The sequence below is a fragment of the Neodiprion lecontei genome, chromosome 7 (assembly GCF_021901455.1).
Source record: "Neodiprion lecontei isolate iyNeoLeco1 chromosome 7, iyNeoLeco1.1, whole genome shotgun sequence".
In the NCBI taxonomy this organism is placed as follows: Eukaryota; Metazoa; Arthropoda; class Insecta; order Hymenoptera; family Diprionidae; genus Neodiprion; species Neodiprion lecontei.
The window spans coordinates 625,594-643,946 of NC_060266.1; the positions used below are offsets into that span (position 1 = coordinate 625,594).

Sequence of the window (18,353 nt, forward strand, 5' to 3'; positions counted from 1 at the left end):
GTGCACACAGCGGAGAGGTTGTGGCAAAAGTTGAAGCCAAATAATGTAATAACGACATCGTACAAGTCTTGCTTTTCCCACCTGGTAGCGTAAATGAAGAGCCACGCTGCCAATAAGTATGTAATTTGCTACGACGGAAGAGTACCCCCCCCCCCCCCCCTTCTGCATCGACGATAGAGGAAAAGTTCCTATTTTCATCTCGACTGGTCCTTGCCTCACTTGGGGCCCGCTTCGTGCTTCTGTTCACTTCAACCGATCCTTCAGGTTCGCCCGACCGCCCGACGAGACGCCAACTACCTTCTTCAATCGATACCTTAACCTCCGCCCACGTAACCTCGGATTAACAGCACTTTCGGGAGTTTTAAGGATATATGTATGTCTACATGTACAAAGGCATACACATGCGTTTATATGGGTGTGTAATATCCTACTATAATATAGGTAGATATGTGCCTTAGGGGAGAAATCACTTGTCGGCCATCGACGACCATCGTTTGTGACTGATCGTTGTGCCCACACTCTCGATTCCCTCGTGTGCGTGGTATGCACGGTATGCATGTATGTGTGGATGTGTATATACACATAAAATATATACGTACCTGTGCAGAAGGTACCTCAGCACTCTCTGCCGTTTTTCCCTCACCCTTGTTTGACAGATCGGGTATTTGGCGTTGACTCGTATTTGAGTAATCATTCATTGATTTTAATGACCAAGGCCCCGCTTATGTAGCTCCAGCATAAAATCGTCGAACGCTCTTTCGGAAAAAAAAAGAAATTTGGAATATCTCAGACTTGCTGCAATATCGTCGTACATGTTGCGTATAACATTCTTCTCTTTTTTCTCATGCGTTGTAAAATGCGAGTAGCATATCAATACGTGCAGGCTGTATAGAATATTATGTCGCTGTAACGGAGAGGGATTGGTTTGGGAAAGAATAGTGGGTGGATTTTAAATAAATGTAGACGACCACCAACGATTTGTGTCATTTTATGGAATCTTTACTTTTTGCCCGATTCGTTAGGCCAGTCTATGGTAATTATGATTACGCTTGTATAACGGTGGTGATAATATTGGATATCTCTTTTTTGCTTCAATTCTTTTTTCTTCCTACCTCTTCGCTTCTCACCGGACAATTCATATCTTTGTATAATATACCGTGTCACAATTATGTGTAATAATATGTATAATAATAGTTGGTATATTATAAACATATAACGTCGAAATTCCTTCCATTGTATACCGCGCAACTAAACAATAATATAGATACAGTAACGATCTAATTTGTAACAATACAATATATAATAGTTAACTAATTATATACCTATACGTGATAGATATTTCTTATACGACGTACGGTGTGATGATATTACATGATATACAAAGAATTATCATACAGTGACATTATCTCTTCATACAACAACAACAACAACAACAATGGAAGTGATAATAATAATAGTTATAATGATAATAACGATGAAAATAATAATAATAATATAGATGATGACGATGTTGACAATAATTTAACCAACCGAAAATCTTACCGCGCAGTTTTAGATATTTTTCTTGATCTCCGTTAGTTTATTTTTGTAAATAGTATATTTCATTTTTCTTTTCTTTTTTTTTTTTGTCTTTTTGTTTTTGGCATTAAATAAACATCGACGCATAATACCCTATCTCGGTATTATTTTACAATTGTAGTTAGTTACATAGGGTAATGTATGTAGTAGTGTTTTCGTTCACCTAGCTATATGTATGTATGCATATATATATATATATATATATATATATATATATATATGTATATCTGGGATTTATAATAGTATATATAATACGTATCTATAGCGACGCGTACATGCATGATAGAAGTGTCTATTACAGGCTATACCTATTAATAATATCGTATTACTATACGTTTACTAGGTTGGCAGGGCGGGTGGCAGGGTTCTGACTCGGCGCTCTGTGTTCCAATTGGCTTTTTGTCGTCTACACATCTTGCCAGTGCATACGCGGTTATAACAGTTGCACATTTGACGGACTGCATAGATATACGTACGATGAACAACGCTCGTTGTGTGTCGTGTCCGTATGTTCGCTCGTATTACTATACACATGTACACCTTCAGGTATACGGTCTACACGTGTATTGTACGGTCTACACGTCGAGGATTGCCAATCAGCAATTTATGTACATAGTAGCCTTGTAAAAATATCAAGAGGCAACACACGAGCTTCGAGTTTATCGAGTGTATGTGTGTATGTGTGTGTTGTGACTCGAGCCTGGTACAAAAAGTTGACTGGCAAAAAGACCGTTTTATCAATTATTATCAATTATTATTTATTAGCCTCGATGGGAAATTAAAGGATTAATTCAAAAATATATATATACGTGTGTGTATATATATGTGTGTGGATATATTATATATATTATTTTGCAACGAAACTATCCTTACAATGTTTTATTTTTCTTTTTTTTCTAATTTTTTTATTCGATATAGTATTATCATGATAGTTTTATTAAATGTATAGGTATTATATATTAATAATAATAGTTATTATTATTATGCATATTTTTCTAATTTCCAGTCGATTGGAACGCAGACGAACAAAATCACTCGCACTCACGCTAAATAGGGTTTTTTTTAAAGCTTTTGTCATTAGAATATAAAGGTTTGTCAGCCTAACTTCTTTTCATTATATATAGTTACTGAATTCACTCGGTTTATAATACGATTTCTTTTTCATTTTGACTCTCCTTTTTCTTCACTTTTTATTTTCCTTCAATGGGTCTCGTAATTTTTAGTCTTTTTAAATGCATCATCTGCAATTACTCTTTGTTTTCAGCTCTTATTCTGTAATTCTTCGCCGTTTCTTTTCTCTCGCCGTCGAGCGTGAAGTATTATAATATTTTTTCGATGCTTCCTTTCGTTTCGTTCCTTTAGTCGCAGCTGGCGATTCATAATAATCTGCTTATTAAAAACAACAAACATGTTACACGGATATATAGGTATTTCTGTACGGTATATGCATATGAGTTATATACTATAGATTTTCATCCAAGAGAATGATAGTATGTAGATTTACCTACTATTTATGTTATATGCGTGTATGTGACGTGGTTCAAAGGCTAGTAGAGTAGGATTACACTCGATTTGAGGTTGCGCAATCGTGTGGTGTAGTATATGGTATACAATGAGTAGCACGGCGTGTCTTTGCGCGTGTGTCGTATATGGGTGTAGGTATAGGTGGTATTATGGGAATAAATGAGAGAATCAGCAGCCGGCCAATACCTACATATAGGACGGGCTTATCTTGCAACGAAACGAAACGCGAAACAGGAAAGACGAAAGACGAAAGACGAAATACACGGCCGGTGAAACGTGATACGTGAAACTTGAAGGGGGGGTTATGGAACTAAAGAGAGTCACGCGAGCATTCACACGTAGGTAGGTTATATACACACACACAGTATAGAGAATCCCATTCGCTTTCAAGATAAGCTTTTCGCTGCCTGGAGCCATACCTGTCCCTCGTCTTTTTAAAACCTTTCATTAACATCCCACTCATTCTCGCTACCTCTATCTTTCCCTACGATCTCTCGTATGTCGGTACCGTACGTCATTACCGCATATTCTATACGTATAGGTAATACGATAGGATACACAGCCTGCATTCGCGGCCACGCTACGTTAAAATGCAACGCCGCGTTATAAAATTTGTTGTACATACAAGTATCCAAACACACCAATAATTTAGGTAGGTGTGGTTGGTGCATTCTGCATGCAGTATAGATGCATTCGTACCAGCATCTGCGTGCACGCGTGTGTAGGAGAATAAGATGAAGAGAGCGTGTAGTGAGGGAAAAATCGAGGTTTGCACGACGCAGCTTCCTAATCATCGTCGCCCTGTCTGTTCGCGGTTTATCTGCTTATTGTTAGATGCAGCACCCCTCCCTCAGGGTACAACTATATGTTTCACGGTTATTAACGCGCGAGACTAAGAAAGATGTTTACAATTTCATTATACATATAATTACAAGTATGGATATACATATCTAGTATATACACAGTGATAGTTGATTTGTTCAATTTTTGCAGGGGATTATCCCCTTCTTTCCTTCTTGTTCTCCTTTTGAATTCTTTTAATCGTCAGTTTTATCGTATATGGTATATGAAGCGTATTTCGTTTATAAATTCTTTATTTTAATATTTACTTATTTATACCATTATTAATAATTCTCTTAAATAATCGATCGCAAAAACATCGCTCATATTATAGCTGTGTATATATATACACGTGTGTGTTGGTTTTTGTTTGTATTTCTCACTTTTTGAATTATTATGCATTATTTGTTTGACTATCATACGTATGTACATGCATGTATTTGCATCGCGGTATCTACATGTCATACCTCAGTAATATAATGTACATCTTATTGTTAGCCTTTGCAAGTTTTTTCTCGAGATTTGACAAAACTACATCCTACGTTATCCTCGTTATATACGTATTATATACCGAATTGACAGTGCCGTTTTAACTTATGCCGCGCAGTTGGAAAACTGTATTCTATCCGATATCGGCGTACGTATATGTATAATAATAAGAGGATAATCGGCAGATGTTTAATTTCCTCCTCCAGTTCGTAAACCGGGATCTGCACTCCTGGAATCCCTGCACTCCTACAGTATAGACAGGAACTATATATATATTATCTTTCCTCAGTCGCGTATGCATATTTACACACATATATCCCTATAATATCTATATGTACCTATAAATATGGCTACCCTATTCTTATGCCTATGCGGTATTTACAGGTATTCGCGTTATAGAGTCGAATACAGGAATGTACGGTTGCACAAGTGTGTGACGAATCAGCAATTCGTATCGATCGTATCGGCTCTCGCACGTGCAAGTTTTACGTAATAACGAATTGTTGTAACGTCTAATTCTTTGATTACTCCATTATACCGCTGCTGTACCCTCGCGAAACGGCAGCGGCGTTATCCCCTTTATACAATATACGTTCGGTTGTGGATCGGCATCAGAGCTGGCGAGCTAATGTCTGAGAATCAGCTAAAGCTGGGGCATCCATCAAAGTCACTCTCTTTGAATGGCGCGTAGGTACCGTGTAAAAATGCGAGGAGCCAAGGAGGAGCGGCAGGCAGCCAGTGTTGGCATTTCAAACGACGATATCCGTCGTTGACGTATACACGTATACGTACGTATACGTGCAAGAGATGTCCAGTGTATATACATACGTATATATATATATGTGTGTGTGTGTACACACACCTACCTTGACGAATCTCTTTGTATGCAGCCACGAGCTGATATACACCACCATTATCGATTGTTCTATTTTTGTTCGAGATTTCGAATCGCCCTCTGTAACGAGGACGATGGGCAACGGGATTCGAGTTGTTGTAACTCTTATGATGAAAAATGAAGTGAAGTTTGCCATTCACTTTCGTCGAGATTCTTGCTTAATTGCCGACAGGTACCTACGAGAGTTTGTCAAGTGTGCGAGCAGTTTCAAGCTTCCGGTGGTACGTTTAGCTGGATTCTCTGCCGATAGCTCCGGCTCGTAGCTATTCCTACGGTACAGTTGTGAGTATATGTTTTATTCTTCATGCTCACATCGGTATGCGATACATATGTACCTACATCGCGGGTACGCAATGCGTGTGTAAGTAAATGCGTTTTTTACGAATACAATGTTTGGCATATGACTTAGGCGGGTATGTACGCAATTCACACAGTGGTATAGGTATGCTGATTAAACTACACATAATAAAGGTACGTAGAATATGATTTTTTCGCTCTCGACGGGTGCGACCTGTGATACGTAATATTGATATACCTATACGTTACAAACGTTCCTATAAAATATAATCAGATACGAATAGTTTGATCATTCGCGAAGAGAAATGTGGAGTAATAGTCTGATAATAATTATATACTCATATCTTATATCTTTCGTTTATCTTGTACGCGTTGAGGATACTTATAGGGACAGGTAAATAGGAATCTTGCGATACATACATATACCATATATATACACGCACGTGCATTGTACACGTACCGGTTATATAGATTAGTGTTATTCTAGCTAATACTGGTTGGGTTGGCGATCTAGCTTGCGTTAACGATAGAGAAACATTGAATAATACATTGGGGCGAGGATCGAGAGTTGCCTGTATGTATGTATGTCCGCGTGGGGCCATCCGAGTCAAATAGAAGCGAACGAATCGCGGTCCGATTAAACATTGATTCGAGAACAATACCTGCGCTCCGAGATTTATTCGCGGCGGCCGGCGAGTCGTCGATCCGATCGTAAGAAGTCGAATACCACCACCACCGCCACCATCACCACCTTCTCCTTCTCGTTTCGTTTTGTTTTGTTTTTTGTTCTCCTTGTAACAAATATGATGCATTACACGTATAACACGGACGTCCAACGTACGTTGACACAAGCATTGCATGCACGAAAAGGCAGGTAAAGATATCGTTTACTTAGCCTGTGGCTTCGTCGGGGAGAAAGAAGAAGCCTAGCGAGTCGTCGGCTCTCACGCGGGCATAGTTTCGTCTCCGGAGGGATCGAAGTTAAAGAAAACGAAGAAGAAGATTTTTGCGGTCGGGAAAAAAGATTCTGTAGCCTCGGTCGTTGACTAACAATAACAAGAATGATAATAACGATGATAATAGTACTAATGATAATAATGATAATGCTGTTATAAATAGTAAAAATAATTGAAAGTGTGTCGATACAAGGAGCTGGCAATGCATGTCGTTGGGGGTGATGAATGATTTAACAGACCATATGCTACACGTTCTGAAAAAGTCTGTGCAGCTGGCTCGACGAGCTTATCGTCGTTTCGTGCTGTGGGTAGTACCAGCTTCCACCTCCTTGGCTCTGATTCTGGGAATAGGTTCTTCGCGACGTACAGGATACACAGGCGCACCCTTTGCCACCTTGACACCATTCCGTACACGTGACGTTGCTACTAGGGGCTGCTAAGTAATTGCCGAGTAACCAGTTCTCCGTGTTTGACACTGACATGCTTTGGTAATGTTGCTGTTGCTGCTGTTGCTGTTGCTGCTGCTGCTGTTGTTGTTGTTGCTGCTGCTGCTGCTGCTGCTGTTGTTGTTGTTGTTGTTGCTGCTGCTGCTGCTGCTGCTGTTGTTGTTGCTGCTGTTGTTGTTGTTGTTGTTGTTGTTGTTGTTGTTGTTGTTGTTGTTGTTGTTGTTGTTGTTGTTGTTGTTGCTGTTGGGAATGCGACAACTGTGACAGGCTATGAGAGATTTGATTCAAACTTCCTGAGTTTTGTATTGCGTTTGTTTGCTGCTGCTGCTGCTGCTGTTGTTGTTGTTGTTGTTGTTGTTGTTGTTGTTGTTGTTGTTGTTGTTGTTGATGATGATGATGATGATGATGATGATGGTGCTGATGATGTTGAGTCTGTTTTTGAGATACCGTTGAATGACTCAGGGTACTCTGGTGACAGCGGGGCGTTGCGGCGCAGAGCGTTATTCCTTGATGATGAGTTTTCTGTAGGCCAGATATACCACCGGATGTATATCCCATCTGTGCAGATGCCGCAGTTGGTTGCTGCTGCTGCTGCTGCTGCTGTCGTCCGTGTGAGAGCTGGTTCTTTTGATTCGAGCGATTAGTCGACGAAGAATCATACGCCGTGTACGAATTGCCGATTTGATGATTCTGGAGTATTCCTACCGCGGAATTTCCTGCAGTGGGTAATGAGTTTTGTTGCAACGATGTTCCGGAGGACGAAGAGGTGGAGGAGGCGGAGGAGGAAGAGGCCGCGGCGGCGGCGGCAGCGGCTGCGGCGAGAGAATGAAGGACGGGGTTTTGCGCGGAGGACGCGGCCGCGACGAGGGGATGCTGCTGCCCGGATTGTCTCCGTTTGCTCGCCGCGCTCCCGCTCCACCGCCTCGACGTCGTCCCGTTGGTATTCGCCCCGTTTGCGTGCTCCGGTGGACCCGCGGGCTCCCGAGCTCGCGTCCGGGTCGGCGCTGCGGGCGCCTGTTGCGGGGTCGGCTGGGCCGCAACTGCCCAGGGCTGCAGCCGCGCGTATGGATGGGGCTGGGGACGACAGCCTCTGCAGGATACAGCCGCTATTCCCACCGCGGGCTGTCGGTGATGACCCAGGACCCCCGACTGGTGCTGCTGATGATGCTGCTGCTGCCGAGCTTTCATCTCCAGGAGCGAGACCGCGCTGCCCGGCACCGCGAGGAGTTCTGAAATCATGCGTAATACGGAAATGTCTCAGTCTTTGGCCGTATCAGGTGTAACAGCGGCGGCTAGGTATACGGGTAATAGACGGGCTCCTTCGATAATACAAATCTCGCAGACATCGGTTTTTTTTCTTCTCTTTTCTCAGTTTTGTGTAACGTATTGGTTAAATCGTTGATCCGCAGTTGGTGTACAGATACGTTACACGGATAGAAGTCGGTAAAGTATTTTGGCGTACAAAAAGAAATACACCTGCGCCGAGAAATTGATGATAACGAAATAAGGAAATAACAAATTACGAAATTTATGTAAGCTTACGTGCCTGGCGTGCGATCAACCGCGGCTCTTTCTCTCCCTACTTTGTTCCACTTCCACGTATAGGTACACACACATATCTATTCGTACAAACCGTCAGTGGGCTTTTACTCATACAGCCTAAACGTGGGAGTGCGGTTTATGTATACTCGTACGTATACACCCATCGCGGTTTATTTTGAGGGAAACGCAAGAGTGCCGCAGCTCTGTACGCCGGATCTTCAAACACCGTCTAAGGGTTGCGATTCGTTAAGCTATTCAGACTCATCTACGTGTGGGTTAATTTAAACGCGTGCGACGCTTTGCACGTGTATTTCCGTTCGAGTATGTAGGCATCCGAGGCAGGGGGAGACGTACGTGAGAGCGACGAGCTCAACGGGTCCGTGTCGGTGCGAGCGTGAGAGAAAAAGGGAAATGAGCAGAGGAATGGTAACGCGGGGATGATGTGACCCTGTACTATATCCAGGGAAATAAAAGTATAGAAGGAATTGAGTACCCTGGCGAGGCCAAGTAATCTACCGAACAAACAACAAGTTATTAGCGCTGGTGTATACCCTGGGCCTTAGGGGACGTGAAAGGGAATGGGGGAAAAAACGGAGCTATGCGAAGCGGAGGACTGTTATATACTTGTCGAAATTTTACACCTGCAGTGTGCAAGCCCCGGTGACCACACAGGTGTATTTATATTTTTTCCCCGTAATGAATTGGTGCAATCTCGTACAAACATCTCCCGTCATCTGAGTTGGACGGCAGAACCGAGTAACGTGTACATACTAGTAGGTACTGTAGGATTGTCAATTTGTCATTCAACCACGAGCGTTGTTTCGGGTTACTCGAATGGCCGGAGGCCAACGTTCCGTCTCGCAGGCCCTGCATCTGCTGGCTGCTCTACCCGTATTAAAGTTGTGCGGTCGTAGGAAGCGTTTGTCGTCGCCGCCGCGCTGCCGCCGTTGTTTCTTACGTACATACGTATACACTTGTACAAAGTTGCGCGCGAGAACGCATCTGGCACCAAGATAAGCCTCCCCGGTTATACTTTTGACCCGGGTATAACATTCAGGCAGGAAATTAACTTTATATCGCGTGTACCTACGTACATAATATGTCCGACAAAGTCTATTCGCATTGAAGCTCGGACGGGTGACCCTATTATACCTACATCCGTCCACATCTTTCGGCAAATTTATCCTGGTTCAATTGACATTTGCAGCTGTCTCGGTTTAACAATTTTCCTCTTTTCCTTCCTGCAACTGTAGCGGTAAATATACGCGGATTACTTCGCATTACGTAACGCACTTGTTATAAACCAAAGAACCGCGGACAAGGATTTTTCCTTATTCTACAATTCTGCGGGAATAATAACCTCACCGTAGTTTCTGCTTACTTGTAAACTGCATAGTTAAAAAACCCAGCTACGCGGAGTCGATACGCTAATAATGTTGATATAATACGTGTCGTACAAGATGTACCCAATTTCGAAAACTCGCGAGGGGTTAAGAAGTAAAATTGACGCGAACGATAGACGAGGTCTACCGACTACCTACGTTTTTTCAACGGTTCAGTGCAGAGATACGTTTTAATTTCCATTCCATATTCTTTATTTTGTTATTTTTAATAAATTTTTTGACCGTCTCTGCTGCTTGGCAAAGACGACGTTACACGTATGTGAGCGGGCGGCGAAATAGTTGAAAACCACGAGAGCTTGTCTTTGATCTCATAGAGGCTGCTCCGTCGTTCCAAAATACTTGTTTCAAACCAGTCCCTGCGGACTCGACTCATGGTCGCAATTTATTTTTGCCATTTCGGAGAATGCTTCATAGATCATCACTGCCGTCCGCAGCAGACGAAGGAGAAGAGGAGAAAGAGAGCGAGGGAAGACGTAAAAAACGAGAGCGCGATCCAGCCAGCGGCTGTTGGATGCCGGAGAAGCACTTTGCTTTGAGCTACCAGATCGGACCGTCCGTCCGCATCAGCTGACTCGCGTCATTAGTCAGGCTGCGGCTGATCGTTAGGTGACTAGGCTGATTTACCTCCTCGATCCTACGCGCCGGTTTGTGTATGCTATGTGCTGCATACGGCATATACTTGATGTAATAAGTGAATATGATGCAGCTTGCATACTTTGTCTCGTCTGTATATACGTTTAACGGCGCTAGCGCTGAATCTTCTTCCTTTTCGTGTCACAGATCAGTTTTGTGCGAGTTGTTTTTCACAAAAGATTTCAAATCCCGTACGGAGGGAGATGATGAATTTCGGTCGTCAAATGCAAGCAGTTTTTCAAAGAGATATTGGAATCGCTAATAAGCGACATTGCGAGCCTGGGGCGGGGCGGAGCAAGACAAGATCTTGAAAGTTGCTCCTCTCTCATCTGCCGAACGGCTGGATACGAGAGAACACGGCGCTAATGACCGTAGACGTTTACGGTGTAAACTTGAGTGAGGAAACTCTGAAAAACTTCCATTCGGTCAGAGTTTCGAACTATACGGGTGTGTCAATTCACTGATCGTGCAGTAATCAAACCTAGCAGAACTCTCCCCGCTTAGTAACTGCAGTTTTTTTTCTCTCTGATTGAAGCGGTTTGCCGGCGTCATAGACATTGAGTTCCAAACGAGTATTACGATCGTTCTTGATCCAAATATTCTTCCGGACCCTTGACTGGCTGTATTAATTAAGGGTGGGTCGACGCGAGAGAATGATTAGGTGCGTGATGCGTTTCACGAGAGAGACCCAGATGCATCCGCTAATTATTAGGTGGAGCAGGAGTTGCGTCGGGGTGAGGGCAGGGGGGGAGGGGGGACTTTGGAATTTATAGCGGTTTCCGAGTTGAAGTAAATTGCGGCGCGGCGCGGCGCACGCACATCCCATGATCGTTAACCCCTAAACATAACTTTGGCGGTTTCCCGTTCGTCGTCGCTCGTAGCTCGTCGTCGTTTCACCTCGCCCTGGGTCGTTAAAAACGCATAAACTGCCTCATCATCGGTACCCCCCGGCGCACCGCGGCCCTCCGAGACTTTGGGGGAACTTTGCGCGCACACACGGTTAAATTACGAAACGAAGGAGAAAGGGGTGGCATAGGATACCTACGTCCGATACAACGTCTCTCCGAATCACACGGATCACGGGGTGCTGCTCGCCATTGTCGATCCTATCTTTCATTTCTTTGCGGTATAAGCAAATCGATCATTTACCATCTTGCCGTTCGTAGGACGCATTCCGAGATTCGGAAAATTATATAAAAGGTAAACTTGATAGCAGGAGGAGTCACTGCAAGTTTCCTTTTACAAGCGATGGTTATTACGTTCCCACCTTGTACGTATTTGATCTACGTATGTTTATACATTGCTCGATAGAAACGAACGCAAATTGCAACGGACAGCAAAGTGCCGTGGAAGATTCGAGCGAAGGAAAATCTTGGCAAACGTCGATCTTCACCGTCTCATATGACCGTTCAACGAACGGACAAGTCGTTCGCGCGAATCCTTGGCTGTATAGTCTAAAGACGCGTATGGAAGCCTTATGCGGGAGACGATAATAGTACCTGTACGTACCGCTTGCGCAAAGTTGACGGAAAGAATGAAAAGGAGAAACAGGAGGAAAAAGAAATGGAAGCGAAGCGATCAATACCTTATATAGTAGCGTTCTGATTCTTACCTTTTCATTACAAATGTGATTTTGGTACATAATTGTTATCGATAAGAAATGAAAAAACGAGAGATATGCTGCTGCGATCTTTCGTGCGTATGAGGGCAGGATAACAGTCTTATTGGTATAAATGCCGATCAATGTGTACCTACCCGTTGCTATATTAATCATTAATCAGCGAGACTCGTCAGATCGGGTCGCTTTGATCAAGACTCGGCTGGCTGGTCGACGTATGTATGTAGGTACTATACTACTGAGGAACGTTTACCTGCGGTGCTGCTCGGGTTATATCCCGAGTTGTTCCATCATCGGCACACCGTAGCCAAGCGCACGAAATACCCTCTCCTCGTATCTGACGTTGAGTCGTCCCCACCCCCTATCCCCTCTCAAGGAAGCCGTAGACACTTTCGACGACGTCAATTCAACTGACTTGAGATCCTTATAAATTTTTCACCCAAGTCTGATCGTTACTTCTGCTTCGCCTACCGTAAAACGTCCCGGCGAACGAACCTGACGGACTCCCGAAGTCCCGGTGTCCGCTTCGCTCGAGCTAACCCATCCTTTTCTCATTCCTTGCGAACGCGTGCGCGAATTTTTTCCATTTCAATTCTGGGACGTAATCGCACACAGATTATATGCGTTTCGGCTGGGAGTCGAATGGAGGGAATTCTTCGAGCACGCCACCCGGTATAATTCAAGGCTTTACAACCGAGGACCATAAATAATGCAGATGGCCGACTGCGGCCGAACTCGCTCGGCTGCCGTGGCTGTTGCTGGATGCGTTTCGTTGCGCCGAGTTCACCCGGATCGGGTCGGGCCGAAAGGGAAGGTCTTCCGATCTGTACGGAAGCGGGTGCCACCCGCGTGCGCGGCGAGGGAATGTAAAACCGATAATTGCAAAATCAATGCTTCCCGAATTATTATACGGTTTGGCTATGCACGGCGTTTATCATTTTATCTCACGGGCGTCGGCTGATGGGTACATGTATTATACCGTGATGCGATATCGAGAGTCCAGAATTGATTGCCATGCAATCTATTTATATAAACACGTTTGACCGCGGAGAGGATAGATCTAGTTCGCGTTAGTCGCCGATTGCAAAGGGAATAGTGAATAGAGTACAATACAGGCAACGCACGTGTGGGTGGATTAAATATGGATATCTCCCGGCCTAGTGTCTGATCTACGTTAGTAACTGCAGCGGTGCAAAGCGCTGTTAGCTATCCACCCGTTTCCTCGGCATCGATCGAACCTCAAGTCAGAAAAATAATCAACCGACTCGAGACCGCTCGGTCTGACTGTGAGCTATAGCTACACGAATGAAATATGCTACCGAGGCTCGCGACTTGGTATATACACACAGTGTCTGCATGTAGGATGAGAACAGAATAAGCATTTATTATCCTCTATGGAGCTTACTGTCCCCTGATTGCGAGCCGAGCTGACACGCGAGGATACAAAATTCATAGTCGTGCCGCAATGAATATTTGGCGTCGTGTACATCGGTCGAGATTTCATCAAAAGAAGCAAAGGGGAGGTATTACAATATCTACTCGTTCATTCCATTGTCTTCCAATCAGGAGACAGATTATTATTACCTAAAAGCATCAGAGGGGTGCGCGTCGTTAACTTGTGAGACAATTTTTTACTCCGGAGCACCTTACGTGTTATGCAATGGTGCAGGAGGATCATGTTCGTAATGTAAGTTGCGTATGTATAATCGCAACTGCTCTCATACACTACCGCAGCGCGACCCTTCGCATACCAGTTAACCCAAAACAACATCCGTTTCGTCGAGACTGGGTCACTGTATAAACGTGTCGCGTAATGTACGTCAGTTTTATTTATTATTATTATTCGCGCCTTACGTTTTGCGTCAATTTCGCAATCATGCTGAAGTTTGTAGTTATCTGCTTACGAATTTACTGAAAGAGGAGGCAAAGGTTTTACTCTATCGTCACCTAGATAACCTAGGCTTGCTCCGTACACGCATGGCGGTGGTCGAATCATCTCGTTCGAACGGATGGTACGTAATAATTTCAGCTATCATGTTTCGAGGAAGCCCAGCATCCTTCCTGTCTCTCGGTCTGTTTGTCCGTCCGTCCGTCCGTCCATCCGTCTGCCGCGGCGGCGTAATCTCTTTTCGTCTCGCATCTCCTCTTCCCGCATCGGCGCCGTCCCATTTCGCTTCGGTTCAATCGTTCCTCCAGATTCCATTTCCCTCACAGCTCTAACGCAACGCGCCCCTCCCTTCTCCCTTTTCTCTCTTACCCGCAACACCCATCGAAGGCAGATACAAATAACAATCCATGTGTCAAGTGTGGATTCGACGAATGAAATTAATCATCCAAGAGTAGGCCGCACGCTGGGTTTACAACTCATTCGAATATATTTAAACTCGACAAACAAACGGAGGAGGGAACGTGGGCAAAGTGCACGCGGTCGTCTCCGTTATACCTATCTCCTCGTCTCTCGTCGCCGCCCGGTTTGGCAAAGTGGTGGATTTAACTTTTAAATGAAAATATTTCAATCTCCGCGCAACGCTCTTCTCCGCGCTCTCCTCAAAAGGCTCTCCTGCCCGTCCTTCGCTACTCGATATTAACTTATATAATTGCGCCCAAATCAATTCCTGCCCCGTAAGCTTCCGGCCATTCGCCATGGAGCGGACCCGCGACGCAAGGCTTGCCGGGTAGTTCTATATTTTTAGATTCGCTGCCTAAAGGCACTGCGGGCAAGTAATTTTCTCGGCCAAAGTCACAGCTGCGGGCACGCCCGAGTGGACCTGGAAATAAGGAAAGTAAAAAGAGGGGAAAAAATGCACGGCTGGTACAAATAAAGACAAAACTGTAGGATCATGGTCATGCCCATGCCGTGTCTGTCAGGTAAATTGATTTTGTCTGCTTGGCGATGATGACGGTGTCGCGACGCAATGATACGCCGACTACTGCGAGTTCAGCCTTTCGTAAGACTCCTCGCCCCTGCGTCGAGTAACAAATACACGACTTTTTCGGTCCTTAAGCGCCTGTAAAGAAAGGGGGGAAAAACAGGTAAGAAAATTGAGAACGACTACTGAAATTGAAGGTTTTTTTCTTTTATTCTCGACGGTTGTCTTTGCACCTTTCTACCCAATTTTTGTATCCTACGTGTGCATTTCTTTTTCTCCATCATCTCGTTTTAATCATTCCGCCACACGCCAAGCTTTTCGAGCGTCTTCAACTGTTTTGCCATCCTTAGCTTTTAATTGTGTGCCTAGCTGCCAGCTTTACTTGTTTCCCCCGATTGTAATTGCAAACTCGACTGCCCATGGCGTAATTTCTGTCAACATAGTGGAGAGGTATGAAAAAAAAATTGCAATCCCGTGACATACAGATTCGAATTCTATTCTATATACCTACATTTACCTCACCTGCCCATGTATTAGGTACCTATCTGTACTTGCCGGATGCTCGAGCGAGTTCAACATATTGTGTGTGTTTTTTTTTTCAAATTGCTTAACAATCGGCTTACTCGGGATCAGAACAATTTATCACAATATCTCGATTGTCTTTTTCTTATCAGTGACAGCTCGTTCACCTTGAAGAATTATGCTACCGTGGTAATTTATTCAACACACAAGGTGTGTATAAGTATTCCACGATCGACGCTCACGGATCAATGCGAGAATTACACTCCCTAATGAGCTATCAACTCCCTTCTGCTACGGCGACTCTTTAACCGGTATGTTTTATATGAGAATTAAGACAGCCTTACAACGCATTTCTATAATCTGGTTTTCAATTCCGAGCGACTGGTAAACGTATTATGTATATTATATACTATACATGTATGTACATGTATTATTATTGTCGACCTTTGGAGAAATTGTATGTCGTAGGTAAAAGTGTGGGTATGAATGTAGTATATACATGTACAAACCGTATCGTTGGCATACGTGCCGACGTCGTTTAGAACGATTCATTCCGACAGCCATCGTTGTCGTTAACTTCTTATCAGTTGTCAGTTGGCCCAGGTATGGGCATTGCACGTTTTATGTGTATATAGGTATATTCTCCTGCATAATGACAACTCGGTATACAGGTTCTTGTACGGTTTTGAGTATTTTTTTCGATTGATCAAACATGCAGGCAGCATATACTTGGAAAAGTTATCAGCTGAAGCTAGAGAAAGAGGGCAAGCATATGTGATCGACCGAGAGTAGCCCTGGAGAAGAGCCACGTCGACGGTTTGTGTCGTTCGCCCTGTAATTCTTTTTTTCCTTGTCATCAACTCATTTTTCGCTACAATCGCCTTACGCCAGACCGGCGCGGCGGGTAAATTTTTTCCCCCTGACTCACAACGTCCGCCTGATTGTCCGCTATTGCTTGTCAACCCTTTCTTCTTCAGTCTCCGTACGAACAAACTGTTGAAAACGTCGTCGGCATTCGACAGACTTTCTGCCCATCGATAGTGCCGCTTATCGCCCTTTCACGCTTTATCTGTTTCCTTTTTGTTTTTGTTTTTGTTTTTTTTTCGAAGGCCAACTGTGTACACGGAACGCGTTGATAACCGCGAGAATGCAAGCGTAACTATCGAATGTCGATCGAAATGCGCCAGAATTTTTTATACGCTCAGTTAGATTGCACGTCATACATAGATTCTGTCCACCTCAAGTATAGACGGGAATATTACTCGGCTAACGTGGTCGAGCAATGGCGGCACTTTGTCAATAGCAGCTATGTGCCGCACGCAGTGCAGAATTATCAGGCCTCTATTGTATCATGAATCGCATATGATTGTAAATATTGACGAATTTCGTGATCGTGCGATATGTTTGCGAACATTCCGTCTTCGGGAAACGTTCCAGCACCGTCTGGCTCATACCTCATTTTTCCCCCTCTTTTCCCTTTTTCTTCAAACGAATCGATCTTCCGCCTATCCATTGTCTATCTACCTCTCTCGTCTACACTGTCACTATCATTTGTAAAATTGTTCCCCTCGAGTCGGGTTGTTGTAGCATAGGAGCACAGCACCTGCTCCCCTTAATCTAAGCATTGTCTGTTTCATCTGTCCGCGACGAGGCTTCGGGGCGAGTCCGGGTAGAAGATGGCAAACAAACGACCACCGTCCTGTCTTCTTTCGGCCCCCAGCCCTCCCAGTCTTTAGTCTTCAGCATTTAGTCTTGAGCCTTCAGCCTTCACCCTTCAGCTATTGTCTTAGCCAAATTGTTGAACGGCACACCGACGCTTCGCAACGCGTTGCTACTTTTTTCGACAGCATATATTCTCTTCTTTCTTTCTTTCTTACTTCCACCTATGTACGAGTATGTATGTACCTATCACTATAATATAACTGCATTTATGGGTATTATTCTTCTTCTCTTGGTGCAGGCTTTTGGCAGGTGTTATACAAATAAGGCGGGGCTCTCAAAAGATTCACGCTTCTAGTGGCCGCATGGTTCAACTCGAGGCGTTAAACCTTTATTTTTTCTTTCCTCTGATTCGCCTTCGTTTCTCAGCGTGGGCGAAGGAACGATGAGTTATCTAGGATCCCGATTATTGCCACGTTTACTATACGATTGTCAAAGATTACGTGAACAAGCAGGTTGTAAAGTAATAACGAAACGTTATCGAATGAATTCGTGCCGTCCGTTCTGCTCCCTTATCCGCCGCACCGCGTATTATTAAACCAAATAAAATATCAAGTGTTGATTCACGGACATCTTGAGAATTCATCCTATATCTCGGGACTAAAACTCGATTTTATTGTATATATCATACGGCAAAGATAAACTCTCGAGCATTCCTAACCACGCTTGGTCTGTAAACAAATAAAATTCCCTCTCGGAGATTCCAGAAATTTGGGTGGAAAGATTACACTCAATTGATAATGGATTAGGAATCGGTTCACGGTACGCGTCTACTCGTATCGTATAGCGTACAGGTATCATAGGATGCATGGGTGTAATGTTACGCGTGTATCATCAGCACGAGACGATCCCCCTACTCCCTCCCCGACTCGAATATTCCTAGCTGTGATGAGAATGTACGACAAAGAGCGAGGCGAGACAGGCATTAGCTGTTCCTGACTCGAAGGGATCGCGGACTGGAATCAGCTGTTTGACGTGGGTTAGGTATATACGTATAGCGTCGAGGAGGAAGCCTGGGAGT

General features: G+C 44.0%; 1 protein-coding gene across 1 annotated transcript in view; it reads right to left on the reverse strand.

Moving 5' to 3' along the window:
* Window positions 1-983: 983 nt before the first annotated feature.
* LOC107216866 (alpha-protein kinase 1-like) overlaps window positions 984-18,353 on the reverse strand; it is a 119,993-nt gene continuing 102,623 nt past the window's right edge. Inside the window, exon 2 of the mRNA XM_046745167.1 lies at window positions 984-8,254. Coding sequence (XP_046601123.1) covers window positions 6,825-8,254 — 1,430 coding nt within the window. The 3' untranslated portion in view covers window positions 984-6,824. The remainder of the gene's footprint in view (window positions 8,255-18,353) is intronic.